At 43.1% G+C, this 21,487-nt stretch overlaps 2 protein-coding genes across 4 annotated transcripts; both read left to right on the top strand.

Moving 5' to 3' along the window:
* The first annotated feature begins 59 nt into the window (after positions 1-59).
* LOC115268752 (uncharacterized) lies at positions 60-8,208 on the top strand. Of its 3 annotated transcripts, XM_062847147.1 has the most exons (5): positions 60-228; positions 316-401; positions 6,208-6,261; positions 6,411-8,030; positions 8,091-8,208. In XM_062847147.1, the coding sequence occupies exons 3-5, from the start codon at positions 6,241-6,243 to the stop codon at positions 8,205-8,207; spliced, it is 1,758 nt and encodes a 585-aa protein (XP_062703131.1). In that variant the 5' UTR covers positions 60-228; positions 316-401; positions 6,208-6,240; the 3' UTR covers position 8,208. The 3 variants fall into 3 exon arrangements, with proteins under 3 accessions (XP_062703131.1, XP_062703132.1, XP_062703133.1); XM_062847148.1 differs by lacking the exon at positions 316-401; XM_062847149.1 differs by lacking the exons at positions 316-401; positions 6,208-6,261.
* Positions 8,209-12,060: 3,852 nt separating this feature from the next.
* LOC115260814 (uncharacterized) lies at positions 12,061-21,181 on the top strand. Its single transcript, XM_029862135.2, has 3 exons — positions 12,061-12,372; positions 19,961-20,515; positions 20,579-21,181. The coding sequence occupies exons 1-3, from the start codon at positions 12,256-12,258 to the stop codon at positions 20,810-20,812; spliced, it is 906 nt and encodes a 301-aa protein (XP_029717995.2). The 5' UTR covers positions 12,061-12,255; the 3' UTR covers positions 20,813-21,181.
* The last annotated feature ends 306 nt before the right edge of the window (positions 21,182-21,487 follow it).

The raw sequence follows: 21,487 nt of genomic DNA, 5'->3' as shown, positions 1-21,487 counted from the left end.
AAACAGTCCAGTTGTCAAACTCCACGACAGCAGGCGCAGTGTGAAAGAGGGTTTAGTCGGCCCGAGTTCAAAACGGGGACTGGTGAAAACCGATGGGCAGGCAGCGGAAAAGTTTGTAAACAAAACGCGCAAAAGCTCCGCGGTGTGTGAAGGTCATCGTTTGTTGTGAATCATGTTTTTTCGTGAAAAGTTTTAAAATCAATCATTTCGCAGTATTTTAGTACCAGGGTAAGCATGAATCTTTTATTTTTTAAGGCAATCAATGAACATAGTTCGGCTTTTGCCATTTACTAATTTTATGTTAAACTTGGGCAGATTTTTGACCGCGCACAAAATCTGGAATATACTATGATTAGGGCCGATCTCACAAATCCGGAGTAGTTCGCAAATAGGGCGTACAGGTATGTTCCGTTTTTGTCACTACAGCGGCCGTTCGCTCGTTGCAACATGTTTACATTGCAACGAGCGAATGCCATTCGCTAATAGGCTCCTAAAGTCCTATCGGGATTCTTGTTTTAAATCACAAATTATGGTTCAAGAGTACATATTTACTCAATTTTTGACGTTTTTATTAACCGTAGTTGAAAATATATAATTTTTATTTTTTTAGCCTTTTGTCTCGTCCCTAGCTTATAACACATACTTTGAGTGATTCTTTTTCACCGTGTATGTCAGATAGGAACATTTTTGAAATCCCAGTGCGAAAAATGTCGAGCTCAGTCACACAAGGTTGACCTCAAACGTCAAAGTAGAACTATTTACCATTTAACTTATTTCGAATTTTCTCATTATTCCTTTGTTTTTCAAGTTCGAGTAAAGTACAATTCCGATAAGAATACCATGCTTGATCGTGTTATTCAATATAAGCGAGATTTCGTCTTTAATTTTAGGACCCTATTGCAACGTCACTTTGACACTAAAGTGCATAAAAATGCACCGACAGCATAACTGACAGCACGATATTGACACTTGATTGCTTTTTAATTGCAAAAACTTGTCAAATTTTGCAATGAGTGGACTTGCAACTAAAAAGCGTTGCAATTAGCGGGTTTGCAACGAGCGAACGGCCGCTGTATCCGTTATTATCACTATCCATTTTTGTCACTATCAGATTTCGTCAACATTTCATTCCGTTTTTGTCAACACTAAAGTTTTTGTCAAATTTGTTGCCACAAAAACGAGTTATTTATAGTTTAACATTAATCTTGAGGCAAGCATTCATGAGTGAATTTGAAGCAACCACCAATGATGACATAGAAGACGTATACGCTACAATAGCTTTGAACACCAAATTCAGCTGTAGATAGTTAAGGTGAAACGGGACGCCGTGTTATTTTTCCTATCTTGCCTCTCTTTCTAACAATTTGCCTCGCGATTTTGAAGATGGTAATCTCGAGTTCTATCGCACTGAAGCTGCTGAAAACCAATCAGCATATGCACTGCAAGTGAGCATGCACAATGATATATATATATATATAGGTTTTTGTTGCAAAATATGAAGTAGAATCTGAGATTACCATCTTAGTAGCCACAGAGCAATGGCGGGTATTTTCTCGACCGTCCCGTCCGCCCTTAATTCATGCTTTCTCTCGCGCATAATTTTACTTCTTATATGAACAATTACTGTAGCTCTACGTACCAACTGGAACTTGGCCTGCCTCTTCAAGTGTTATTTGAGAACTTAAATAGTTCGAGGTTTTGCCCGTCATTGCCTACATTTTTACACTAGAATCTTTTTTACAAGACTTTTTTTAAGTGCAATAAATTCCACGCGGTTTTTTAAATACACGATTTTCTTGAAAATACGCGATGTGCTGAACTCTTCTCTTCTGGTCACTATTTCTTTTAGACGGGGCTCAAATTTCAACCAGAGATCTCTTTTGTCATTCTTGATACTCTGTCCAAATTTTCCCGTCTGAAACTGCTATATTCACTAGATAAACTGGAGATTCCTATAGAATTTTATCCGGGATTTGATCTTTCGATTGCTCTAAAAATGCAATCTTGGTTTCCTTCAGTAGTTTCTACTAGCGATTCTACCTTGTATTCCTCCAGATTTTTTAATGGATTTCTTCTGAGATATCGTTAGGAAACAATTCAGAAGTTTCTTTAGGTGAATTAGGAGTTAAGTCTTCCAGAAATAAGTTTCTAGGAACTTGAAAAACGATCTGGGGATTTCTCCAGCAAATACTGAAGGGGTCCCAGAAGAATCTAAGGAATCCCAAAAAATCCTAAAGAAATCCCATCAATTCTGAACTTATACTGAATTCCTAGAAGGAATTTCTCCAGGTTTCCCAGTAGGAAATTCTGGATGATTCTCAGTTTTAACTCCCCGGAGATTTCTACACAGAACATCAGGTGGACTCCCTGGAGAACTTTCTGGAGAGTTTGAGGAAAGAATTCCTGGAAGATTGCTAGACTAAACTACTGGGATATTCCCAGGAAACGCAGTAAGACGTCGGGGAGAATTATTATTATGTTATCTTTTTTAACGAGATTGTCAGCCCAAGGCTTGTTCATCTACTAATCATGGGGAAATAACAAAGATGAAAGATAGAATCCTCTTGGAAGTATTCATAATGAAAGTTCGAGTAGGTGTATAGGTGTTTCTACTGCGCATAAATACCAAAATAAAGTCCTGTAGGAATCCTTATAAGAAATTTTTGGATGAAGGACATTCCAGTGAAAAATATCGTAAGAAACTCTTTAAAGAATCCAAGAAAGAACTTCTGATGAAATTCTAGAAAAAATGTTGAAGGAATCCCAGAAATAAATTTTGGAGGAACCCCAGAATGAACCTCTGGAGAAATATCAGAAAAATGTTCTGGGGTGATTTCAAAAAGTAATCTTGGAAGAATTCCGGCAGGAAATTCTGAAGAAACGGAGATACTTCTATATTCCAAAAGTAAAATCTTGGTGAATCTCCAAAGCAACTGGAGTTGGATTAATTTCAACAGGATGTCTAGGTTAAATCCCAAAATGTTTTTCTTAGCCCACCTTGTGCATTAGGGCCATTCTAGACCCAAACTGTACACTACGTCAGCGAGCTGCTCCCATCATAATGCATAAGTAAGGTTAATAAATTCCATTTCCTGTTGGAATATTTGAAGGGATCCCCAAAGAAACTCCAGGAGAAATTAAAAAAAAAAAGACATCTAGGTTGATCCGACAAGGAATTTCTGAAGAAATCATAAGGGACAACACATTTTTTCTCTAAAATGTTTTATCGAATTCTAAAAGATAAACAAGCGGCATGGTACAAGGTAACCTAGAAGAATTCTGGAGGAACTTCTTGTGGAATCCAATATTCTGGAGAAGTTACAAGTGCTTGCTTAGAAAAATTCCTGGAGATTTTCCTAAAAGTATCCTAAACGAAACTTTTATAGGAATCGGTGAAGATGATACTCGTGGAGAAATGCCTTCCGGAAGGAAGTAAACATGTCTTTTTTTGTAAGGATATCGAAATTATGTTCCTGGAGATTAATAATTCCTGGAAGAGCGGACCTGGTGTGATGGTTAGATCACTTGACTATCACGCCGAGGACCTGGGATCGAATCCCACTCCCGACAAACTCGCAAAATGTGAGTTCTTCCTTCGGAAGGGAAGTAAAGCGTGGGTCCCGAGATGAACTAGCCCAGGGCTAAAAATCTGGTTAATACAGATAAAAAAAAATAATTCCTGGAAGTATGTCATATTTTAAAACGTCGATCCGGGTACTGGAACTGTAATATGCGTCATTCTTGCGTTCAACGAAAATAAATTTCACAAAATGTGGTCACAAATGTGGTGAAAACCTCTTGTCGGCGTCACAGTCAGAAAACTGTAATTTGAACTGATTGCAGATGTGCTAAATTTAATGTCTGTAACAATTAAATTTCATAACAGCATATTTTTACTTTTGGAATGTGTTCTACAGTAAAACTTCCAATTCATATTAAAATCTTGCAAAATATTTTATCAAAGAAAATTATTCCGTTTTTATCACTATTCCGTTTTTGTCAACTGAAAATCGCGGACCGTGTTGATAAAAACGGAACATACCTGTATTCGAACTAACAATTAAATACAGAAAAACGATTTTTTTTGTTCTTTTAACGGCTTCCAGACGACATCAATATAAATATTTATTGATTGATGCAAATATTGAGGAAAATCAGAAAAGTTTGATATTGTGTTTCAATATTTTCCCTCAGTTCGATCACGTTTTAGCAAAAAGCAATCGAAGCGAAGCATGTTTTGTACTTGTTATCGTCGTTTGTTTCGATCGGCATTATAGAAAATTTTCAACTTTTTGTGTGGATCAGGCGAACACTCAGCGAAAAAACTAACGAAGTTCATCAAAATACCTTGTGAATTTTTGCTGTAAGGTATTCTTATGGATGTCATAAGAATACCTCATGAAAATTGATCGTGCTTGTTATGACAAATTTCATAAGATACAGTTATGAAAAATGCAAAAAGTTCTTAAAATGATGCAGACTGGATTCGATCCATGGACGTCGGGATCACTATAGAGCTTATAAGCTCTGGGACGATTTTGCGTCATAAAGCGACCTTATGAAATTCATTTAATCATGGATAACCCTAATAAAAAATTCCAATACAATCGCCATAAACTACCATTGAATAATGATAATATTGGCTGTTCAACAACAAATTATATTGTGTTCGTATTTTCCTGCTGAAAATGCTGTATTGGAACTACAATACGTGCACAATAAAATCAATGGCATTAGAGATTCCAATAATGAAAACACCATAAATTGAATGGTAGTTGACTTGAATTTACTCCAGAAAATATGGATTTTTTTATGGTAAAGATACATAACAACCCCCATTTTTTATTGTAAAAGTGACATTTACAATACACGCTATGGTGGAAAACAATAAGGTCTGTTGTTACTCTATCGTTTTAAACAATTGAAATAATGGTAAATACCATAACAATAACATTCTGTTTTCAATACATTCTGTTTTATCTCTATGATCTTTTTTATCAGGGAATTTAAGGACCGTTTCATAATTTTGGTCTTATGGAAATCTTAAGTTTATTTGGCTGAGTGAAGGATCAGGATCTGTCTCAATTAGGTTATTAAAAATAGGACCGTCGCGTTGCAAGGAATTCGCGACGATCGTGCAAATGTTCAATCTATGAAAGAACAATGTTCACACATCCAACAACAAAGGAAACAGCGCGTAAACAAACCGTTTAGTTCAAACACCACCCCAAAATGCGCACCTACTGCTAAATTACTGTAGCGGCGACTACAAGCAATGTATTTATGCTGAAACCGGTGTGAACATTTTTTGGTGGACAATCTTGTTTGCCTGTGCGTCGTATAGACGAGTGCACCGATGAACTGAATTCATTGCGGTCCGAGAATTTTGACACTACAGCGGGGTCGTTCCCAATCAGAATTGTTCAATTCTGATTCGAAATCTTTCACTTCTGATTGGAACCGACCCCGCTCTAGTGTCAAAATTCTCGGACCGCGATGAATTCAGTTCATCGGTGCACTCGTCTATAGACGAGTGCACCGATGAACTGAATTCATCGCGATCCAAGAATTTTGACACTACAGCGGGGTCGTTCCCAATCAGAATTGTTCAATTCTGATTGGAAATCTTTCACTTCTGATTGGAAGCGACCCCGCTCTAATGTCAAAATTCTCGGACCGCGATGAATTCAGTTCATCGATGCACTCGTCTATTAGGCGCAAGATCGTCAATATTTAGTACATCGGAATGAACTCGGGAATGAATTACATCGGGCGGGTTGCATTTTATTTTTTGCTGTGCAGTGATAATTTCTCATGCAAGGCAACCTGGAGGAATATGGCTGGCTAACGAGCATGACGTCATGATTTCAACCTTTCAGGACGCGCGCCTGTTGGATCCTAAAACTACTTTTTCCAACGTCCTGAAGGGTTAATAGCGACAATGAATTGGTGACGCCATATTCGCTAGGTACACTCTAAATTCACAGTAAAATACTCTAAATTGATATTGCTCTGCGAGTATCTGGTATCTATAGTGTCTATAACATAAACGTTTTATGGTCCATGGGTTTAAAGAGCCATAGGCAAAGTTTTATTTTTTGCCAGGTTTTCTGTCAATAATGTACAAAATTAATTTTTGAAAATCATTCAATTTCACTAAGAGTTTCACGTATGTTATAATTCATAGATTATTAACATTTGTTCTAGATATCGCTGCGTCTCGGTAACCAAAAGAATGCAATGGAAACTTTACCAGTAGAGGTATTATCCCCACAATCTAAATCACTATTTATTTTTTATTTAATGCTGTAGTTATTTGTTCAATCTGTGCGTTTTGTCCAAAGTTCTATCAATGCGTTACTTTAAAAAGCTCGTCGGAACAAAATAGTAAAATAACAACATATTTTCAGATATTGGAGAAAATATTCAAAAACCTCCGCTACAGTGACCTAAAACAAGCATCTGCCGTTTGCCATCTGTGGTACGATGTCTACCAGCGGTCGTCGTTTATGTCCAAAATGGTGGTACATTTCAAAAAAGAACTAACTCTGGATACGATCGACCTTTTCCTTCGCAGTGAGTGCCTCTATCAAAACGTATGCTTCACGTCCATTCCGTTCTACGACGTTGCCAAATCGAAGCGAAGCATATGTCGGAAGGACATGATCTACGAAGATAATCGTTTCGTCGAAAAAATACGACAGTTTCTAGTTAAATTGGCGGACTCTGTGCAGATGCTTTCATTCTGTAAATGTCACCTGAAAAGAGGCAGACTGATTGAGTTTTTGGAAATCATTCCTGAACTCAAAGGATTGGAATTTGAAGAATGCATATTTGCCGGTGATGATTCGAACCATACACTATCGTTACCAAAGCTGAAGAAATTTAATTTTAAGTATCCGGAAGATGAGATTCAACGTTTCGAGTCTAGGCATGTCTACAGTAATCTGGTCAACAACCTGTGCAACCTTACCAAATTAAAGGTTCAGCTGTACGTGAATGAAATGTTTGGTGATCCGGATAGTGACCTGTGGGAGCAAGTCAAAGCAGTTACTCGATTGGTTAAATTGCACAAGAAAAGTATGAAGTCGTTTAAGGTGGACAGTTTTAATGATCCTGCCCTGAAAAAGATTGTATTTGATGATGACGAACTTCAACTAGAAAAAGTCGTTTTTGGCGAACTGAAACTAAGAAAAGACGACCAGGTATTTTACAATTTCATAGAGAAGCAAAAGAAAATCAAAAAACTAGAAATATCTATCGAATCAAATATAGACGCTAATAATGATCAGTATTTGAAAGCCATCTGCGATCAACTACAGCAGTTGGAGCAGTTTTACTATGACATGTCTCGCAATTCCGACAGTGGGTTGGAGAATTTACAAAAGCTAAAGAAACTGAAAAATCTAGTGCTGACGAAAAATAGGAATGCCATAGGACTGACGGAGCACTGTTTCGATCACATATACATGCCTAATCTAAAGTCTTTGGGCATATACTACAAAGAACTTCAGTTACCAGCAGTTCGGCAAATACCTATCAGCTTTCCACATCTCAAGGCCCTTAATCTGAGCGAATGTGGGAAGGCTGTAACAGATGAAACGGTTCAGCTCATATTCCAAACGCTTCCGGAACATGAAAGCCTCGATCTCAGCAAATGCAAGCAAGTTACAGAACGGGCTTTCCTGGGCACGACCAAGATAAGTAACTTGAACAAACTGAAAGATTTGGTTTTGGAAAAATGTGATGGTGTTACGGATTTGTCCCTGGCAGCTTTCGACAACCCAGCATTGAAGAGCATCAGTGTTGCCATGTGTACAAGAATCACCAACGTAGGCTGGGAAGCGTTATGCCGCCAATGTCCGAATATCACCTGGTTGAATGCTTCGCACTGTAGAAACTTTGACGACCAATCAGCAAACATAGTAGCGACCATGCTTGGCGAGCTGGAAGTTTTGAACCTGTTCAAAAACTGTTCGGTTACGAACGAAGCGGTGTACAGTCTGGTGGAGAATTGTCGGTATTTGGAGGTAGGGTCAATTATTGACGTGAAATAATGATATAAACATTAATTTGTACTTTTGCTTCAGGATCTTTGTTTCACAAAGTGCAGAGGTGTAAACATGAAGAAATCTGAGTATTTTGATGACAAGATGAACCGAGTCAACAAAGGGTGTTTAATAAATAGAAAGAAAACTTCATCGTAAATCGCTTTTTTGATTGAATGGTTCAGAATCGGAAAGAAAGCCCGAAAGTTCGTCGTCCAATATTATGACTCAGTTTTGTGTTCAAAAGAAATCGCTCGAGAAACTCCTTGAACAATCTGGGTTTTTAAATTTTGAAAAATGTATTGTTTTTTCGTTTTTATACGAAAGAGCATATTTTTCTGAGCCACTATGATTTTTTTCAGATTTTTAGAACTTAATTGTGATACCTAAAATTAATTTCAGATATTTTTTGAAATCACCTTTTGACAGCTGGGCAACTGCTTGACAGCTCCGTCCAGTACAAAATGGGACGAGGGGTGATTCGACAAATCGCTCCCATACAATTAACTTCAAATTGATTTTAAATAGGTTCCCGGGCTCCAAAATTCATGAAAATTTAAATTTTGGCTCAGTTTGGCATGTAGGTTTAGAATATGAGATTATCTCAACACCGCTAAAGAAGCCAATTCCTAGCAGAAACTTTCTAACGGTGACTGCCATTTGTACTATTAAATATCTCTTCGCAAATGAGTCGTGCGATCGAAGAAAAACGGTATCATGATTCATTCAAGGAAGTTCCCATGCATCAAGAAACAGTTCTTTAGAAAAGAAGAAAAATCTCGTTATCAGTTTTAAAAAATGAATCATACTTACTTGATGGGCTACAACTCGTAGCGGTGACTCTACGCCGAATGAAGTATCTGGCCTCGGTCCCGGGGCCAATCGCTTCCAGTCTCCCTGAACGTTTAGAGTTCTTAGGTTCTCCTCCACTGCAAAAAGCCAACGTGTGCGCGGCCTTCCACGAAGCCGACGACCACTTCATGGTTCTCTGCTGAATATAGTTTTAGCTTGTCGTTCCTCCGTGTCCAGCCCATCGTAGGCTGCCGTGTTGTATTCGCTTCACTATATCCACAGAGAACAGACATCCAGGCTAGAACAAATTTCATTTGGAAAGTTGTGTAAGGATTTGAATCTTTACTTGAGTAAGGTTGCAAACCAATACACGATGACAACACTAACGCCACCGAACACCATATTGCCACAGTCAGTGGTGAATTGAAACATTTCAAGTGGTGAATTAAATTAGTATGGGAAATTATTGACGATATTGCGCCAAATACGACGCACAGGCAAACAAATTTGTCCCACCACAAAATATGCACACCGGTTTCAGCATACATTGGTTGATGTCGCCGCTACAGTTTTCCAGTAACGGAGCGTTATTTTGGGGTGGTGTTTCGACTAATCGGTTTGTTTATGCACTTTTTCCTTTGTTGTTGGATGTGTGAACATTGTGCTTTCAAAGATTGAACATTTGCACGATCGTCGCGAAATCCTTGCAAAGCTCAATAACCGATTGCAGCGCTTGTTGCAGCGCCACGCTATTGCCACTTGTGTTGCCGATTTCAAATGGCCGTTAAATACCTTACACAGTTTCTGAACTGGACTTGGATGTCTGTTCTCTGTGCTATATCCATCTCTTTATATACCTGGTACAATTCGTAGTTCATGCGACGCCGTCAGATGCCGTCCTCCAGATTACCGCCGAGTATTGTTCGCAGCACTTTACGTTCGAAGACTCCAAAAGCTCTCCGATCAACTTGAATCATCAAAAATGAATCATACACGGTCAGAAAATTCACTCATTTTGGAGCTAAAGTGGGACAACTCAAAATTGAGTAAATTTTTTTTCCAGCGATAGCGCTGGCCAAAGTGCGAAAATCTCATCAGTTTAAGCCGTATAATATTCTTGATGAGGCGAAGAATATTATACGGCTTAAACCAGTTGGATTTTTGCACTTGGGCCAGCGCTATCGCTGGAAATGCAATTTACTCATTTTTTGAGCTGTTCCAGTTTAGCTCAGTTTTGTGTGAATCTTACTCATTTTAGAGTAACTTTTTCTTAGCGTGTACTCTGTGACCAATAAGAGTCTAATGAAGGTGTGGAAGAGACACTTCGTGTGCGTGAGATCCGTGTTTGGTGCAAACCATGTCACTCCCATAAGAACGCGTGTCAAATAGTGACGTCACTATTTGTGTTTACATTTTTCTTTGCTTACTAATACATAGCCATCTCTTCTTCTTCCCCACCTGTAATATTCTCAATTTAGTTGAAAATCGGAGTTTTCGACTAGCGAACTTGGATTTTTCTCCAAATCCGTGCGTCGGACCTAACTTCGGAAGTGGTGCGCTGTATAGTAAACCTGGTCCGCTATACAGCGCACTACTTCCGAAGTTAGGTCCGACGCACGGATTTGGAGAAAAATACAACTTCGCTAGTCGAAAATTCCGGGTTTCAGCTGCACGGAGAATATACTCTCATTGCTCTGTGACTATACACGGAGAGACGAAACTACCCAAAAGTGAGTTCTTTCCACCCAACTTCGGGGTTGCGTGCGTCAAGCCAATTTTGAGTTGATGGAAACGATGTTTTTGTTGGGTTGTTCCCGCTTGCTTCCATGTGAAAAAAAATACCTAATTTTAAGTTTTTTCCACCCAACCGAAATTTTGACTAGATTGTATTCACTCAAATTTGAGTACTGTGCTAGAAACTCAGTTTTGGCTTGACGCACGGAACTGCAAAAGTTGGGCTGTTTCTCTCTTCACTCTCTGACAACAACAGAAAGAGCGCATGAAAAGGGAGATGAAAAAGAACTCAAAATTGAGTTTAAAAGTACCTAATTTTGAGTTTTTCAGTTTCTCCGTGTAGAGATAAGTGACATTTCAACACACGAACACTATAGCGCAAATTTTTCCTCACACAAAAGTGCACGCCGATTGAAAGGCTATTCAGATTGCATATGCAAATATTACCCAATCGAATTGGGTAAAACGGGTAAATAATGATAAAACTAACGTCCGGGGCAAGAGTGCAAATATTTTCCTCGCAGTTTCACAACTACATCTACTAAAAAGGCACGCGTACATTTGAACGTGATTACCTATGGATTACTGCACGAATATATACTGGCCTGCTTACTCTCACGCGAAATTTGACGTTTGAGCGGTGTCGGCACCGCTCAAACGTCAAATTTTCAGTGAGAGTAAGCCGGCCAGCATAAATTCGTGCAGTGGACCATTTTGAATATAGAGTACACGCAGTTAAAGTCAGATATAATTTGTATTATTTTTGTAATTTGTAATTTGTTTTATAGTAAACGATAACATTTTAGTTGCTACTTTACATATATGTATATCATTAGTATTCTTTTCTTAATGCTTCTTCTGTTGTAATGTCCATGAATTCGATTAATTTCAATTGGGTTTTTAAATTAAGAATAATATATTGATTTTTTGATTTTATTCGAAAGAACACCTTTTTTTAAGCCAGTATGATTTTTTTCAGATTTTTAAAACTTTATTTTGATACCTAAATTCAATTACAAAAAGATTTTTTGAAATCACCTTTTGACAGCTGGGCAACTGCTTGACAGCTCCGCCCAGTACGAAATGCGACGAGGGGTGATTCGACAAATCGCTCCCATATAAACTTTAAATCGATTTTTAAATAGGTTCCCGGGCACCAAAATTCATGAAAATTTGGATTTCGGCTCAGTTTGGCATGTAGATTGTGAATATGGAATTATCTCAACACCACTAAAGAAGCCAATTGGTTTGCCAAAGTTGGCTGAAACTTCCACTTGAACTTCCATCAACTTTCTTAAGCTCTGCAATCACTTGTATGATGAAATCGGGCTACTGCTGTCTTGTACCAGCAACTCATTTTTGTAAACAAATCTTGCAAGTGTGTGTGTGTGTGTTCACCGTGTTCACGGACACCGGGTCGTGAGTTCTCATGATTCATCATCGTCATCGTGCTGTGAGCCCGCCGCCGTCCGTCAGCAACGTCGGAGCTTTTATGTAGCTGTCAGTCAGCTTTGCGAAATCACCAAAAATCGCGGACAATCTTCTCCGCGGTGTTCCTCCTGCCCTGGGGTTTTTGTGTGGCTTCCTCCTATTACCGGTTCCATTTCGCAATCGTCTCGAGTGTGGTGAAACGTAAGCTATAAGAAATTCCTTGCCTGCCCGCCCTTCAAACAGCTGAGCAATGCCCGGAATGCTGGAGAAATCGGCTGCGGAAGCTGATAAACATCTGAGCGATATTACGGCCATCGTTTGCTTCCAGGATCACGTATTCACTTCCGGCGGAGACGGGAAGGTGAAGGTGAGTGGATTTTGGGTGTTATCCGGGGCTGGAAGATACGATACAGGGCGTTTATCAACGGTTCAAGGAAGGAAGATTTTGCTATCTCGTTTGCGTTTTTCGTCTTCATAACAAGCGAGAACGTTTCCAAAAATAGATTGAAAAATATTTGGATCCGCGAGAATCGAGGGTGACGTTTTTGCTGTCGCGGCTGCCGATAAATTGCGTCCATCAACGCTGTTACGGTTTTAGCAATGTTGCATGATTATGGGATCTATCGTAAATAGAGTGTTTAGTTTACAAAATCTGAAACATTCCAACGTGTAATCAATTAACGAGATTAGATTTCCGATTTTGGAGCATTCTTCTACTGGAATTTTACTCCAGGATCGTAGCATTCAATCACCCATTAAACACCATCCCCGACGAGACTGGCGCTTGAGCCTTGCTATTTAGCACTGTATTTAGAGGAAATGCCAATGCAGAACCTGTAGTTTCCGGCAATGTAAGCCAGGTTCCCTGTGTTAGCGGGTTGATGGCAGGTCTTGCGAACCAGCCGTAAAAAGACCAGCACCGACGGAAGGGACTTGCAACGAAAGGGGACTTGCGATTGAAAGCTCGGTAGGTGGATTTGCAGATCTCTCAACTTCATCGGGAGCATCCGCATACTGGCCGATATACTGAAGCACCGCGGGTTCGGAATCGTAGCCCTGAAGGAGGTGTGTTGGACAGGATCTTTGGTGCGAACCTTTAGAGGTAATCTACCAGAGTTGCGGCAACCCACGTGAGCTTGGAACAGCTTTTATCGTGATGGGCGACATGCAGAGGCGCGTGATCGCCTGGTGGCCGATCGACGAAAGAATGTGTAGGTTGAGGCCCAAGACCCGATTCTTCAATATCAGCATAAGGCGCTGTCCATAAACTACGTAGACTCATTTTGGACCATCTCAGACCCCCCCCTCCCCCTTCCCCTCCGTAGACTTTTGTTCGTACAAAATTTTCGAAATTTGTATGGAGCGTAGACTTTGGCCAGACAGACAGCAGTGGAAAAAGCAGATGCGCCTCTTTCGGAAGAAAAAGCGCCGCCTGAAAGAAGCGGATTGCGAAGAAATGTAACTGATGTGCCGTTCCCAAGAAACACGGAAGTTCTACCAGAAGCTCAACGCATCCCGCAACGGCTTCGTGCCGCGAGCCGGAATGCGCAGGGATAAGGATGGAGGCCTCTTGACAGACAAACGTGAGGTGATCGAAAGGTGGAAGCAGCACTCCGATCAGCACCTGAATGGCGTGGAGAACGTAGGCACGGGAGACCACGACAACGGAAGACACGACGATACCAGTGCAGCGGAGGACGGAAATGAACCAACTCCCACGCTGAATTTAAGGATGCCATTCATCAGTTCAAAACCAACAAAGCAGTTGGTAAGGATGGTATCGCAGCTGAACTCATTAAGATGGGCCCAGAAAAGTTCGCCACCTGTTTGCACTGGTTGATAGTCAGGATTTGAAAAACCGAACTGCTACCGGAAGAGTGGAAGGAAGGGGTAATCTGCCCCATTCACAAGAAAGGCGACTATTTGGAATGTTAGAACTTCAGGGCGATCACTATTTTGAATGCTGGCTCATCTTCCGTCATCTGTCATCTAACATGAATGAGTTCATGGGAAGTTATCAAGCCGGCTTCATCAACGGCCGGGGGACAACGGACCAGATTTTCACCGTACGGCAAATCCTCCACAAATGTGAATACCAGGTCCCAACGCATCACCTGTTTATCGACTTCAAAGCAGCATACGACAGTATCGACCGCGCAGAGCTATGGAGAATCATGAACGAAAATGGATTTCCTGGGAAGCTGACTAGACCGATTAAAGCAACGATGGATGGTGTGTGAAGCTGCGCAAGGGTTTTGTGTGAACTATCCAGTTCATTCGAATCTCGCCGGGGACTGTGACAATGTGATGGACTCTCATGCCTACTCTCCAACGTTACTCTGGAAGGTGTGATGCGGCAAGCCGGGGAAAGATTTTCACAAAATCCGGTCAATTTGTGTGCTTTGTGGACGACATGGACATTATCGCCAGAATACTTGGAACGGTGGCAGAGCTGTACACCCAACTGAAACGCGAAGCAGCAAAGATCAGACTGGTGGTGAATATCTCAAAAACGCTGGTAGGCGGAACCGAACACGGCCGGATCCGTCTGGGTTGTAATGTTACGATAGACAGCGATACCTTCGGTGGTGGAGGAATTCGTCTACCTCCGCATCTTTACTAACGGCTGACAACAACGTGAGTCGTAAAATTTGAAGGAGCATCATCGGCGGAAGTGGGGTCTACTAGAGGCGCTAGAAGAAGCTGCGGACTAAAAAGATTCACCCAACCACCAAATGCCCCATGTACAAAACGCTAATAAGACCGGTGGTCCTCTACGGACACGAGACATGGACCATGCTCGAGGAGAACCTGCAAGCACTCGAAGTTTTAGAGCACCGCTTGCTAAGGACGATCTTCGGCGGTGTGCAAGAGAACGGTGTGTGGCGGAGCAGGATGAACCATGAGCTCGTTGCACTCTACGGCGAACTCAGCCTCCAGAAGGTGGCCAAAGCTGGAAGGATACAATGGACAGGGCATGTTGCAAGAATTCCAAACAACAACCCTGCAAAGTTGGTCCCAGATCCGGTTGACAAAATAAGGCGTGGAGCGCAGGGAGCACGATGGGCGGATCAGGTGGAGCGAGCATCGGGAGTGACCGAGGATGGAGAACGGCAGCCACGAACCGTGTAGTATGGATAAATATATTGGGCTTGAGGTTTCAGTGGAATGAAATGCTGAGTTTGTTTAATTAACGAAAGAAACGGAACTTTATTAAACTACGTCTGTACACTTCGAATTCAGTTTTACTTTTGACAAAATGGCGCTCCATGCGCAATGATGCTGCTGTCACTAAAGACCCTCGAGAAAGAGGATGCAGCATAAAGAGGCCACCTAAAAAGAGGTGTAGCGTGGCATGCTCGTTGTATATATCAACACTCCTCCTCAACGAACATTGCCAGTCTACGATGATAATCCCATCATACGTGCTAGTTTCTGCAGCTTGATTGAACCCACCGGTTTAGTGAGCACATCAGCCACCATATCCTCCGTTGGGCAGTACTGCAACTCCATGCTTCCGTCCTCACATAACTGCTTCACGAAATGCTGCTTCACTTCGATGTGCTTGGAGCGACGGCTTTTCCGATCCGACTTGACAAATTGGATGCAGCTCTGATTGTCCTCCATCACCGTGACTGGACCTTCGACCTGCTCTCCCATGTCAGCCAACAAGCTCCGCAGCCAGATTAGCTCCTGACTAGCTTCGCTCAACGCCACGTACTCCGATTCCATCGAAGACAATGTGACGCAACTTTGCCTCCGACTGACCCACGATACTGCTCCTCCGGCGTAGTTGAAGACAAATCCGGTCGTAGACTTCCTCGTACCCGCGTCGCCGGCCCAATCGGCATCTGAATAGCCGACCAGCTGTCCACCTGCGTCGCCGTATGACAGTTTCCACTCCTTCGTTGCCTTCAGGTAGCGAACAACACGTTTTGCCGCCACCCAATCCGCCTCGGTAGGCGAACTCACTTTCCGGCCTAGTATCGCCACACTTGCTGCTACATCCGGCCTGGCACAGACGGAAATGTAGAGCAGCGCTCCAACGAGACTCCTGTATTCGTTGTCATCCGAAAGTTTCGGACTTTTATCCTCCGAACTGGCGAAACCTTCTTCCATTGGCGTCTTTGCTTTCTTCGCTTCGCGGAGACCGAATCTATCCGCAACCCGGTCGATGTAACCTCCCACTGAAACACTGTACTTTCGGTCTTTACACTCAATCTTTAGCCCAAGAAAGTCACTAGGCTCCCCAAGATTTGTCACTTCAAAGTAATGCTTCAACTGTTCATACACCGAGTCAATTTGAGCTTCGTCTTCACAGCCAATCATAATGTCGTCCACGTATACCAACAGATACACACGCTTCCCACTAACCACTTTGGTGTAAAGGCACGGGTCGGTAGCACTTTGTTCAAATCCCATTCCCACAAGCACACTATGCAGTCGCTGATTCCAGCACCGCGCAGACTGTTTGAGACCATAAATGCTTTTCTTCAATCGACACACCATGCCCTCCCTGCCCTTCACTGCGAATCCAGGCGGCTGCCTCATGAAGATTTCCTCGTTCAAATCACCGTACAAGTATGCCGTTTTCACGTCGAAGTGCTTCAACGCCATTCTCCGCTTGCTTGCCACGGCTAACAGCACCCGCAGGGTAGTGTGGCTAGTCACCGGTGCGAATACCTCGTCGTAATCGACACCGTACTTCTGAGAGTATCCCTGAGCCACTAGACGTGCCTTGTATTTGGTGATCTCGCCGGCCGCATTCCGCTTCAGCTTATACACCCAGCGACAACCAACTATCTTTCGTCCTTCAGGTGGATCGACGAGCTCCCACGTTCCGTTCTGCTGGTGAGATTTCAGCTCATCCACCATCGCCGCTTTCCACAAATCCTGCTTTTCACAGGTGACCGCTTCCTTCAACGTCTTCGGCTCAACTTCGTCCGGATCCAGCGATCCCGCAGCAAACAACTCTTCGATCAATCGTCGTGGTGGAACTCCCTTCGTAGACCGACTCGAGCGACGCGCTATCTCATCCAATGGGAACCCATGGAACGATCCGTCCCCGTCGGAAATACTTTCGAACGAGTCGTTGTGACCCCTGGCTTCTTCAAACAGCTCTTCGTCTTCTTCAGCCGGATCCGGCTGGCGCCGCCGCTCATCTTCAGATGGCCACGTCACCGGTACTTCCAGTACTCCTCCTGTTTCCAGATCCTGTTGCTGAACAGCTTCCGCCGTAACGCATTGCTCCAGAAATTTGGCGTCCCTACTGATCGTAATCATATTCGTTCCTGGGTTCAAGAAACGATACGCCTTCCGACCGTCAGCGTAGCCAACGAACACCAACTTCTCAGCTTTGTGGTCCAGCTTGCGTCGCTTTTCATTCGGAATGTGCACGTACGCTTCCGAACCGAAGACTCGCAAATGTCCGTACGATGGTTTCTTCCCGTGCCACAGCTCGTACGGTGTCTTGGTCACGACGGACGATGGCAGACGATTCTGCAAGTAATTTGCAGTGCAAATCGCCTCGCCCCAGTACCGCTTCTGTAACTTCGACTCCGCTAGCATACACCGAAGCATCTCGACAAGATAACGATTCTTCCGTTCCGCGACGCCGTTCTGCTGCGGTGAGTATGGCGCCGTCACTTCGTGCACAATACCGCGCTCCGCGAAATACTTCCGTAACGTGTTACTCATATATTCGCCACCGCCGTCCGAACGAATCTTCTTTGGAAAATGTCCGAACTGATTCTTCACCAGACTACAAAATTCCCGAATCCGCTCTTCAACGTCCGATTTCCGCCGCAACAGATACACGACACTGTACCGCGAATAATCGTCCACGAGCACTATATAGAACCGGTTACCACTGGGTGTTTCTTCTTCCATCGGACCACCCAAGTCTGTGTGCACTAAATCTCCCACCGCGCTAGATTTACTGTCCGATACTTTTGGGAACGATTCACGAACCATTTTCCCCTTACAACACGGACCGCACACCGATTGCACTTCGCAAGGATCGATTTTCAATCCATGTCCAAGATTGTCCCGCACTATTTTGTCCACTGCCTGCACATCACGATGTCCGAGACGCCGATGCCACAGATGCTTACACAAGGCGGAATGCTTCGGATTCACAAGAAATGCCTTTTCCGGAGCCTGCTTCAAGTGGTATAATCCTCCTTTTCGTTGACCAACTAGCACTGATTCTTCTCCTTTCAGGATATAGCACTCCTTTTCTTCGAACAGAACCCGAAATCCCAAATCCGTGATTCTACTCACCGACAGCAAGTTGCCAGCAAGGGACGGTACGTGCAAAACATTGTCGAGCCGCACTTTCGTTTTCGCACCATCCCCGTTGAACGAGACGAGCTTACTTGTACCGCTTCCAGACGATTTGATGGATTTTCCATCCGCCAGACAAACCGTCGTCGCTTTTGATCCATCCACACTTTCCAATAACGACACGTCACTGGTCATGTGAGCCGTTGCCCCCGAATCCAGGAACCAGAAACTCGATCCGTCGGTTCTTCCCGCTGCCAGACACACTTCGAAATTGGATTCCGATTTGACGGCCACGTTTGCCTTCGCGCGATCGGACTTCTCCTTCTCACGCATGTCCTGGGCAAACTTTTTGCAATCACGCCGAATATGACCCGTCTTCTTGCAGTAATGGCACAAACGTTCGTTTTTCGCTTTCGGTTTGTCTGCACTTTTCCACTTGGTGGAACTCACCAACGCTTTATTGTCCCCGCGACACTCACTTTCGACGCGACGTCGACCCTCATCAAGCAGCTTACCTTTAACAAAGTCCACTGTAAGATCTGCATCCGGGCGACTTTCAAGTGCAACAATTAATCCATCGTACGACCGCGGCAGACTCGACAACATTAACGCGACGAACCAGTTGTCTTTCACTTCTTCGCCGAGTGCAGTCAGGCGAAGCCGCAATGCCGTCATCTGCTTCAGATGCTCGGCCATGCTGCCATCCTCTGCCATACGCATGGTAATCAGCTGACGCACCACGTGAATGATGCTTGAGAGAGATGAGCGCTCGTGGTAGTCCTTCAGCGCATCCCACATCTCTTTCGCCGTCTCCTTCGTCATGACATGAATCAGCTGCGTGTCCTCCAATGCCAGACCAATTAACGCCTGCGCCTTCTCGTCGTCCGAGATCCAGGCCGCATCCGCGGTTGTCGGTTTCGGATCGGTGACCACTTTCAGCAGCTTCTCCTTCGTCAGGAGCAAACGCATTTTAAACTTCCACACCGCGTAATTCCCGTCGTTTAACTTTTCGACCGTCGCTTTTGTGTCCGCCATCTTGTTTTTCACAAGCACTCCCGACGACACTCGACACGAAACAAAACGATTTTACTGGTGCTTCCGCGCTACAAATGTCCACAAAACTCACGCACTTCCAGCGCTAACTGGGCCAATAACCTATTGGGCTTGAGGTTTCAGTGGAATGAAATGCTGAGTTTGTTTAATTAACGAAAGAAACGGAACTTTATTAAACTACGTCTGTACACTTCGAATTCAGTTTTACTTTTGACAAAATGGCGCTCCATGCGCAATGATGCTGCTGTCACTAAAGACCCTCGAGAAAGAGGATGCAGCATAAAGAGGCCACCTAAAAAGAGGTGTAGCGTGGCATGCTCGTTGTATATATCAACAAAATATTGTTGACTCAGTTTTATCTTGAATTTGATGTAATACCTACTAAATAAACGAATAAACGTCGACGCTGATGTTTCTCAATCAGTGAGCGGAGCAAGTTCTGTGCATCCGGATCACCCGACCCAGAGATGCTTGTTGTCTGGCTTGATAAGTTTTTGGCTCGATGCTCTCACTGAAAACCGAAAACTATTTCTTGTCATTCCATCATTTTTGCACTCGTAAATTGCCATTAAACGTGTTTACGGACTTCTAAAACAGTATGTTGCATTGTCTTGCAGATATGGACCAAAGAGCTGACTTTGTCGAAAGAAATTGCCGTTCACGATGGATGGATTTATGCGATGGCCGCTGATTCTCGCGGTCGGATATACACCAGCAGTAGCGATGGTACGATCCGCTGCCTGCCAAACCCGCTCCAATCGGACGAAGTTAAAGAGCTGCTCAAATGCGGCGATGACATCGAGTCGTTGTTTGTGGACACCAAAGACAACCTGTACAGTGGCGACGATAAGGGCATTGTGACCATGTGGGTCGACCACCGGATGAAGTTCAAGTTCAACCTGGTGGAAGAGGTACGGTCGCTGGTCATCCAGAACAATATCATCTACTCGATCCGGGAAAACGATCTGACCGTTACGGAGGTGCTGGAAGGATCAGCCAACGGTCGGTACATGACCAAGGCGAGCATTCCCGGCCGGTGCCCGGTGACACTGTGTGGTAGCTGCACGAACGGAGTCAGTAGCAATGCAGCCATCGTGACTCGCGATGGCCATGGAATAGTCTTCATAAAAAATAACGCCAAAGAACAGTATCGGGTACTGTGGACCAAAGAGGTGAGATATTTTATACATACATAATGCTCTTCATTCTAATCTCAAACAAACTCCATCGAACAGAAAGCCCACGACATGATCATCAACTGCCTGCTGGGGACGAACGATCACCTCTACTCGGCCGGTTACGACGGGTACGTCAAGAAGTGGTCCTGCTCGGAAAAGGAGCCGGAGCTGCTGGCCGAAGTGAACCTCGGAGCCGGTTGTCTGAACGCCCTCCAGCAACTGGCAGCGGATAATTCCACAGTGTACGTCGGAGGTAGCGATGGAATTTTGAAACTGGTGAAATTTTCCTAATGAATCGAGATACCTAGAGGTAAGTAGAAGCGATAGGCAACTAGGTGGGAAAATCGAAGAAGTGTAAAGTGCCATCCAACCAAAAACTATTAGGTGCACTAAGGATGTTATGTCCTTTGGGAAGCGATCTTGCCGGAAATTTTTACGAGAATGAGTTACGGTCGTTACGGCAGTGGTTGAACCACACTGTTGGAAGACGTCTCTGATCAATATTGGGTTTTCGTTAGTTTTTTTTTGTTAGTTTAGAATCGTACACCAAAGTCAACATTTGTTTTCTATAATTTTATTTTTGGTAGGTACATCGGTGCCTCTATCGAGTTAGTATTTCATAAAAAAGAAGGGAAATTAAATCTCGAAATGTATAAGTGATTTAGGTCTAATTGCTGAGACAGAACAGAAAAGAAATTCTTTTTCGAAAAAACATGGTGATAAGCATGACAAATTCATTGCCCTTTTCCGGCTATACCAGTCGGCGGCTAGTATGTTGAAATAGACGTAAAAACTTGAAGTATTTGAAGGCAATGAACGATTAGTAAACTAAAACGTTTGCAGCTATAAAACGTTGCACAGTATTTAAACAAACGTTTATAATGCAAATCATCATCGCTAAAACTAAACTGAATCATTTTTCGTACTATAATCTATTAATTTCCGCAATAAGTCCCTGGCCATGTT

Source organism: Aedes albopictus, chromosome 1, assembly GCF_035046485.1.
Source record: "Aedes albopictus strain Foshan chromosome 1, AalbF5, whole genome shotgun sequence".
Taxonomy (NCBI): domain Eukaryota; kingdom Metazoa; phylum Arthropoda; class Insecta; order Diptera; family Culicidae; genus Aedes; species Aedes albopictus.
The sequence above is the reverse complement of the archived record's forward strand: the minus strand, read 5'-3'. Positions and strand labels throughout refer to the sequence as shown.